At 43.2% G+C, this 9856-nt stretch overlaps 1 protein-coding gene across 1 annotated transcript; it reads right to left on the bottom strand.

Annotated features, from left to right (window-relative positions):
• Nucleotides 1–477: 477 nt before the first annotated feature.
• Nucleotides 478–4650, bottom strand: TYW2 (tRNA wybutosine-synthesizing protein 2). Its single transcript, XM_002759244.7, has one exon. The coding sequence runs from the start codon at nt 4563–4565 to the stop codon at nt 3219–3221; it is 1347 nt and encodes a 448-aa protein (XP_002759290.2). The 5' UTR covers nt 4566–4650; the 3' UTR covers nt 478–3218.
• Between the last annotated feature and the right edge of the window lie 5206 nt (nt 4651–9856).

Below are 9856 nucleotides of genomic sequence, written 5' to 3' on the forward strand. Positions count from 1 at the left end.
ATCCTTTTTACAGATTCCATTGTATAGAGAGGACATTTTGTTTACTCATTCATCAGTTGATGGACTTTTGGGTTGTTTCCACACTTTGGTTATTATGAATAAAGCTGCTATAAATATTCATGTACAAGCCTTTGTGTGGCCATATGTTTGCATTTTCTTTGGTATATATACCTCTATCACATATGTCTTATTTATTTGGTCAATCCACTGCTGGGTCATATGATAACTCTATGTTCAACATTTTGAGAAACTGCCAAACTGTTTCTCAAGTGAACAGGGTTGGATGTTTATTTTAAACATGTTTAAATAGTTGTCCTCATTTTAAATAATCATTTAGTTTGAAAATGACTAGTTTTACAGCTTCTGCAATATACAGTTGCTGTACCCTGAGGCTGTTCAGAACAACGTATATTGGATTTTGTCACGTGTGCCCAGGGTAGAAAAAAATGAAATTTAAATCCTATTTGTTTCTTACCATTTTTAATTTCTGTTAATGTATGGTTTTGTTTGTTTTTTGTTTTTGAGACCGAGTCTTGCTCTGTCACCCAGGCTGAAGTACAGTGGCATGATCTCGGCTCACTGCAACCTCTGCCTCCTGGGTTCAAGTGATTCTCCTGCCTCAGCCTCACAAGTAGCTGGGATTACAGGACCCCACTACCACACCTGGCTAATTTTCATATTTTTAGTAGAGATAGGGTTTTGCCATATTGGCCAGGCTGGTCTCAAACTTCCAACCTCAAGTGATCCACCCACCACAGCCTCCTAAACTGCTGGGATTACAGGCATGAGCCACCACAACTGGCCTGTTTGTGTATTTCAAAGGCACATATTGTATTCATATATTAGTACACTCATGTAATTTTTTTTGAATCACAAAACTAAAGCAGCTCAAGTTTGAGGGAGTTTTTTAAAATTACTATTTTTTTTAAAATCACTATATCTCTTCAAGTGGCTGCACTGACTGGCAACTAATAGTGAAGCTTGCATGGGAAGCCTTTACAAATTTCATGGGAGCTTATACCAATTGCTGGACTGAGATGATAAGAACCCCACGAGCCTCCTGAACCCTTCAGTCTTTTTTCCTTGGTTCCATAAGATGCCTCTTCCCAACCAGGGCAATCCAGCAAGTTCTCAAAGAAAACTGTAAGGTAAATGAACATGCTTAAGTAGAGAAAAAGCTTAAGGGAGGCTTATTTGCTTCCATTCACACATTAACTCCTGCTCATTCTTTAACACTCCTTTGCTTAGGCATCCCTGCTCCCACCTTCCCAGTCACCCTGTCCAGTTCTCAATCCAGATCCTCAAATGAGGGTGGCTGCCTTTCCTATGTGTGCCCATAAAAACCCTTGTCTATTTCTATCTAAGCATTTAGTAAACAGCATTGACATTGTTTTCTCTGGATCCATGTCACCAGATAGTGATCCCATGCAGGCAGGACTCAGTTTTATTCATCTCTATGTCACTGGCTCCAAGCACAGTGCTTAATGGAGAGAGTACACAGTATGTCCTAATTAATCAGTGAATGACTTGAAAATAATTGCATTCTGCCTCAAGTAGGCCAGACTTACAGCAACCCCTCACAGGTCCCAGTCAGTTTAGAGGTTTATTTTGCCAAGGTTGAGGACACACATGGGAAAAAGGATCTGTAGCCCACACTTTTTCCAAAGAGGATTTTGGGGGCTTCAGTATTTAAAGGGGAAAGTGAGGGTAGGAGGGGTAAAGCCATGTCAGTGTTTCATCACTGTAAACACACAGCCTATACTGACATATATGTCTATATATATATATATAGAAAAAGAGAGAGAGAGAGAGAGAGAGACTCCTGAATATGGTTGTCGGGACTCCTCCTTTCCCATATTGGCTCAACCTCCAGGTTGGTATCTTTAGCATTAGTTTGAGGAGAGCAAGCTGTGGGCACAAAAGTGAGGAAAAACCCACTATGTAAAAGAGGAGATGATTAAGGTAACACAGGGAGGCCACTCTGTGAGATGGAAATGGAAATAAGCAGGCTGTTTTTTTTCTTTGTGGTGGGATCACATGCTGGCTAACATCTCCCTAGGGGATTACTGTGTACAAGACACAGTGCTTTTTAATCCTTATAACAACCCCCATCTTCAACACATCTCTAACTGCTTCCTCTGTTCCAAACTTATCTAATGACAACATACCATTTTCTGAGGATTCTAATTTTGCATCTGTTATTCTCTTCTACTAGTGCCTTTTTCTACTCCCAAACTATCCATCAAAGTCTTGCCCAATTTTCATGAGCCAAATCAAACACTGCCTCTCTGAAGACTTCTCTATTCAGTTCTGAGAACTCTTCTTTCCCACCTTTGGATTCCTACAACATGCTGTCACTCATGGCACTTACCTTACTGCACTCCAAGTCTTTCAGTATATGTGTTATTTCTGCTGCTAGGTTGTGGGTTCCTCAGAGACAGGAACTCTCTCTAATGGATGTTTATGTTTCTGTGGCTTTTGTATATAGTAGGCACTTAATATTTGTTGAATAACACAAACAGCACCAACCTGTCCTTACTGCCATTGTTGCAAGAGAAGGGCCTTCTCTCCCTAATTTAGTCAGTCATAATAACAAAGCAGCATCATGTTAATGACTTAATTCTGATTCCTTTGCTTGGTCCTGTCAATTTTATTTCTCATATCCATCTATCTCCCATTACCACCACCCTAATCCAAGTTACCAACACCTCAGACCTGGACAACCACAGAAGCCTCCTCACTGGTCTCCCTGCTTCCATCTTGGCCCTCCTCCAGCTAATTTTCTATATTGAAACCAGAGAAATTTGGAAAAAGTACTGTGTCTTTCACTCTAAAATAACCAATGTCCTGGGTATAGCTGCTTAATAAATAGCTACTTGAGAGAGTTCAAAGAAACTCTCATTTTGCAAATAACGAAATCCAAGGCCAAAACATACTGAAACCTCAATGTCAGAACTGAGGTCAGAATTTGTAATTTATAATTGCATAGATGAGCCTCATTTCAATGGGCCATGCTACTTCTCCCAAATAGGTATTTCATTTTCTATGTTATCAATGGAAGACAAATAAAATCATTTGAATTGATCTAGAGCCTGCTTTCAGGACTACAAAATGTTAAAAACAATCACCAGGGGACAAAAGGGATGACAACCTGGACTGAACTGATACATTAAGGGCCACTCGCACATGGACCCCTTGTGTCCCAGGATCCACCTCCTCTAGCCAACTGAAGGACAGGGGCAGCATTTCAGATCCAGGACTATGTGATCCACATGGGGTGCATAGGATTTCACTGGTTGGATGTGCAGAATTTGTGTCTTCCATGGTTTCCCATGCACCTGCTGAAGAAGGGTGGCGATTCGAGTTTCTGCAGATTCTGCCCACATCTGCCACTCTGGTTTGGTGGCTGGTGACAGCATTTTTCTCCTAGAATCCCTGGTAGCTCCATTTTTCCACTGGTTGGTGACAGTTTGCTGAGGATAAGACCAATGCTCTTTCTCTATTTTGCTGACCCCAAAAGGCTGAAGATTTTTCCCTGGGAAAGATTCCACGTTTTGGTGGATATGCAAAATGCCCCCAGCATCCTGCCGCAGCACTTGGCAGGCAATGGGCCAGCCTTCTTCAGAGCTGGGAAGCAGCCCCAGGATGACCCTATCTGCAATATTTGAGAGCTTCAGTTTTCTGTTATCTCCAAAATGTATTTGGCACCGATCTGCTACTCCATTGATCTCAAGGTTATTTCTCAGAGCAACTACAGCATGGGGATTCCATTCACAAGCATGGACAAAAGCAGCACCAGCATGAACTAGGAAGGGCAACGTAAAATAACCAATCCCTGCATAGAGATCCACCAGCACTTCTCCAGCACAGGACAGTGATGCCATTCGAAGCTTCTCAGTGATGTTTCCGAAGGAGAACATACACTGGGTCACGTCAAATTTATAGTGGATACCATTATCCACATGCTCTACCCAACCATGGTCACCCAGCAGCAGCGTCACTGTTGGAGTTCGAGTGCCATCCGGTGATACCCGCCCTCGTTTTGCCAAACGCTGGACGCCAAGTGCGGAGGCAATGGTCTCCCAGAGTTCCGGTCCCAGATTTTTCCACTGCTTGGCTTGGAAACAGTCTTCACTCAGCAACAAGAGATTACCATGCCGTTGCCATGATCGGGGCAAATCAGCCTCCAACTCGGCTGACCACTTGACTCCCCGGCCCTCTACCCAGCGACTCACCTCAACACACAATTTTTGGGCAGGTGAACAACCCTGGGCCCTCTTTGAAGGAACAGGATCAGGGAGCTGCGTCAGCATACAGGCACTGCCTGGGGCAACACGATTCCTCAGCTCCTGCAGGTACTGCTCTGGAAACGTCTCTCCCAGCACCGGAAGCGCCACTGAGCCATCCGGCATCTTTTCCACACGGTGCTGTCGATCAAAGAGTTTCTGTTTCTCGAGATATTCCCTGCATCGCTGGGTAAACCGAGGCTCAGTCACGACTGCAACAACACCCACAGACTTTTCACTCTTTCTCTCCATGTTGCTAACGACCACATTCTCTTCCATCACCTCAGCAATACTCCCTCTCCTCAGAGTCGCCTCACCAGCCTAAATTCCCAGGCGCGATAAGGAAGACGGCCGCGCGAGTGCCGGAAATGACGCGCAACAGACCGGAACTATATGTATTGATGTGATTGCTGGAGAACGGCGTCTTGTTGTCGCGGAGAAGCTGTAGTCGCCATCTTTTTTGTGGTCAACCATTACTTTATTCAGCCTAGGAGGAAATTTGTAACGGGGAACCTTATGGACTAAAAGACTTCAAATTGGTATTCTCCAGAAACCTTATGCACTCTTTTCAGTGCTGCTCATGAATCCAAAGAGAGAAATGAACATGAAATTGTCAGAGCTCTGTGAACCAGAGCAACTCCATCTTAAATAGGGGCTGGGTAAAATGAGGCTGAAACCTACTGGGCTGCATTCCCAGACGGTAAGGCATTCTAAGTCACAGGATAAGACAGGAGGCAAGCACAAAATACAGTCATAAAGACCTTGCTGATAAAACAGGTTGCATTTAAAGAGAGTGCCAAAACCCACCAAAACCAAAATGGCCACGAGAGTGACCTCTGCACACTCCCACTGGCGCCATGATAGTTTACAAATGCCATGACAACATCAGGAAGTTACCCTATATGATCTAAAAAGGGGAGGTATGAATAAGTCACTCCTCATTTTGCATATCATCGAGAAATAACCATAAAAATGGGCAACCTGTAGCCCTAGGAGCTGCTCCGTCTATGGAACAGCCATTCTTTTATTCCTTTACTTTCTTAATAAGCTTGATTTCACTTTGCACTGTGGACTTGCTCTGAATTCTTTCTTCCGTGAGATCCAAGAATCCTCTGTTGGGGTCTGGATCAGAACCCCTTTTCTGTAACAAAATGATGATCCGAATTTGGAGAAAGCTTTCCCATAGCCTAGTGCTGCTCTCAGGTTAGCATCAGCAGCACCTTATTTGCTGAAAGTGAAGAGTCAGATATATCTTCCTCATTCGCTTTTCATGCAGATATAGTCATCACCATTCCACTGTCCTATGGTCCAAGAAACAACTATTTGAAAGTCAGAAGGATCTGAGCGCCAATAAATCATATCATGGCTCAAAATTGGAATCTTTACTTATAAAATGGAATCTAATCTTCAGAAGATTGCTATAGTGAGTAGAGACATTATAGTGGCTTAGACAATAACTAGTAAAGAGTAGATACTTAAAAAGATACAAAGTAACAAGTTGGTTAGCTCATAAATACTAAATACCTGTTGAAATGCTTTAAAATACCTTGGTGGCACTAGGTGGTTCATACCTGTAATCCCAGCACTTTGGGAGGCCAAGGTGGGCCAGGTCAAGAGATGAGAACATCCTGGCCTACATGGTGAAACCCCATCTCTATTAAAAATACAAAAATTAGCTGGGCATGATGGCACGCACCTGTAGTTCCATCTACTTGGGAGGCTGAGGCAGGAGAATCGCTTGAATCCAGGAGGCAGAGGTTGCAGTGAGCAGAGATTGTACCACTGTACTCCAGCCTGGGCGACAGAGGAAGACTTCATCACAAAAACAAAAGAAAATTATAGAAATGCTTTGAAATATCTAAAGAAATCCTATCACTTCTACTTCATTCCTACTGTCAGCGGAGTCCAAACCAGAGTGACTCCACCTTGAATAGAGGCTGAATAAAGCAAAACCTGCTGGGTTACATTCCCAGAAAGTTAAGTACTCTCCATCCTAAGCAGGAGAATAGGGTCTGGAGGCAAGGAACCTAAGGCTGATTCACACTGATTCCTAGAACTAAATCAAAAGGAAAATCCCAACTTTCCATGCCTAAGTAACAAAAGGACCAGAGGCTACTTCCCTTGCTTTTCTGCAGGGCAGATGGGAAATTGAAAGTACCTTTGACTTGTTGCAGAAAGCCACCAATCAATCCAAATACCCACTAGAGGTTTCCCATTGGCTACTTGATGTTCACTCCATGCAAATGAAGTAATGACCTGCAATCAGATGTTTGCATAGGAGTGCAACTTTGGAGCTTCTCTTTGGCCTCTGATTGCAGGCCACTACTTCATTTGCATGGGGTGAACAGCAAGTGACCAATGGGAAACCTCTAGTGAGTATTTGGACCCCAGAAGAGTCTATAAATGGGCCCTCGAATCCCTGTGCAGGGACGGCTTCCATCCTGTAGAGTGTACTTTCATTTTCAATAAATCTGTTTTTGTTGCTTCATTCTTTCCTTGCTTTGTGCGTTTTGTCCAATTCTTTGTTCAAGACACCACGAACCTGGACCCGTACAAGACCTTCTGGTTCAAGGAACAGGTTAATGATTCTTACTCACTAAACAAGACCTAGAACTTAAGGAAATGTCCTGATGTCCTGATATCGTCAGAACAGAAAGCATTCTAGTTTAAGAATAGGTTTCTCTTTAAAGATAATAATATATTCATAAATTTTTGCCAAAAGCAGTAGTTACACAGAGAATAACAGTACTAATAATCTGTCACAAGTGGATCACAAGCTGTTGTACTAAAGCACATGAAACCATTATTCTTAGCTAGCTATATAATTTTTGGTGTGGGGTCCTCCTCTTGCTTTCTGAGAACGCTCTACTCTGTAATAGAGCAGTCTTCAATAAACTTGCTTTTTTCACTGTGCTCTGTGACTGGCCCTGAATTTGTTCCTGCCTGAGATTCAAGAACCTGCTTTTCAGGTCCGGAACAAAATTCCTTTTAATTAATTAATTAACATTTCCTGTGGCAACTCCCAAGGACGTTACTAAGGTGAGACCTTCAATCTGAAAGAAATAGACTGCACAGGACCAACTGACTGACTTTGCATAAGTGGGGGAATTCATTTTTATACCAATGAAGGACAAGGACACTTATCTAAGATTGGGTTTGAGGCCTACTTGGGAGGGTTAAAGGCCCCTCACAGCTGAAAATGGGTTTAGCATGATGTGATGTTAACCATTTTTCGCTGTGGATTCGTCCTTCTTGTGCTCTCTGTAAGAGCATTCCCAAAGCTGCCACTTGCCAATTCCCTGATTGCTTTCTATGCTTCACTGCTGCTTTATGAGAGAGACCTCGTTGGACCAGTCCTGAGGTTTTTAACTTGCCTTTTCCTTGTTTGCCTTTGGGTTATGGGCCATTTGCCTGTCTGTTCTGGAATGTTGCTAAAAGACATTGGGGACAAATGGCTCTGCAATATTTACTTTCCCTATATCTAGTCAACTTCAATGTGTTGTTTACTGTCTCTCCTTCTTTGAAAAGATTACTTGAGGCTGGGCACAGTGGCTCACGCCTGTAATCCTGGAACTTTGGGAGGCTGAGGCAGGCAGGTGGATCACAAGTTCAGGAGTTCGAGACCAGCCTGGCCAGCATAATGAAACCCTGTCTCTACTACAGTTACAAAAATTAGCTGGGCATGGCGGCGTGCACCTATAGTCCCAGCCACTCGGGAGGCTGAAGCAGGAGAATCGCTTGAATCCAAAAGGCAGAGGTTGCAGTGAGCCAAGATCACACCAATGCACTCCAGTCTGGGTGACAGACTCATTCTAAAAAAAAAAAAAAAAAAAAAGATTACTTGGAATTTTGAATTTTGTAATTTCATTTACAAATTTTAAACGAAAAGGTCCACTGTGAAAGATTAAGCCTGGCAGCAATTATACCAGTCCCCCATAGGTGAACTGCTCCTGGATGGAAAATCAGAGGTTGCTTTCCAGTGGTTCTTTTTCATCTCCTTGCTAATGGAATGACTTTTACTTTTTGTTTACAGATGGCAAGGCCATGTAAATCTTGGCCTGCTTGCCTTAGACATTCCTTTCTAAACCTTTTTCATTTCCCTTCCCAAGTGAGACATTTCTTTTGCTGAGTCCTCTATTGTGGTCTTTACTTTTGAATGACTGACCCTAATAATAATTTGGTTTCTGTGGTTACTTGGACAGTTCTTCCCTGTGGGTTTAGGGATAGCTTTCACTTATTCTTCTTTATGTGGCTGAATAACAAGGAATGGCCCTAAGTGTTCTTGTCCAGAAACAGGAATATGTCCCTTGACCCATGGCATACTTTTCTTTTCTTTTCTTTTTTCTTTTTTGAGACAGAGTCTTGCTCTGTCTCCCAGGCTGGAGTGCAGTGTTGAAATCTCAGCTCACTGCAACCCCTGCCTCCTGGGTTCAAGCAATTCTCCTGCCTCAGCCTCCTGAATAACTGGAATTATAGGTGCCCACCACCACGCCTGACTAATTTTTGTATTTTTAGTAGAGATGGGGTTTCACCATGTTGGTCAGGCTGGTCTCAAACTCCTGACCTCGTGATCCACGTGACTCAACCTCCCAAAGTGCTGGGATTACAGGCATGAGCCACTGCTCCTGGCCTCATGACATATTTTTCTAACTAATTAACCATGTGGCTTCAAGATGACCCAGATGTCTCAGGGCAGTTGTAACAACTGCTCTTTTGGTAGATGAAGACAATAAATTAACTTTGGGACAACATCTGGAGGTTTTGACCCCATACCAAGTAACAGGGGCTCTAGAAGCTAAAAGGCACCAATAGATGAGTAGAGAGTGGTTATTAAAGTATCAGGCTTTATTGCTAGGTACTCTTGACATAACTCTTACAGTGCAGCAGAAGACCTTAAACCTGGCTATCTATCTATGTGGATCCACAGGCACCCTAGATCATTTGCATACACAAGCTGTGGAGCAAATTTATTCCAGCTGGCCAGATTTTAAAATGGGCCATTACGGCCAGGTGCAGTGGCTCACACCTGTAATCCCAGCACTTTGGGAGGCTAAGGTAGGTGGATCACTTCAGATCAGGAGTTCCAGACCAGCCTGGCCAATATGGTGAAACTCTGTCTCTACTAAAAATACAAAAATTACCTGGGTGTGGTGGTGCACACCTGTAGTCCCATCTACTTGGGAGGCTGAGGCAGGAGAATCATTTGAACCTGGGAGGCAGAGGTTGCAGTGAGCCGAGATTGTACCAATGCACTGCAGCCTGGGAAACAAGAGCAAAATGCCATCTTAAAAAAAAGGAGAGAGAGAAAAGGAAAGAAAACAAGGTAAACCTATTAAATAGCTTTTTTATATTGAACACTTACTAATTTTCCAGATTTCACCTTTTGTTGAAAGTCACAATAATGACTGGTCCCCTCCATGCCAACACTTGCTGAGTGAACCCCTCTCCAGTCTAAATATAAGGGATCCCAGTGGTTAGGGAGGAATATCATTACCTCTGTTCAGCTTGAAGATGTCTCTGAAGATAGACTTCTGTCTCTCTGCACCCCTTAGAATTAAGGGTCCCTTTAT

Source organism: Callithrix jacchus, chromosome 16 (genome assembly GCF_049354715.1).
Source record: "Callithrix jacchus isolate 240 chromosome 16, calJac240_pri, whole genome shotgun sequence".
Taxonomy (NCBI): Eukaryota; Metazoa; Chordata; class Mammalia; order Primates; family Cebidae; genus Callithrix; species Callithrix jacchus.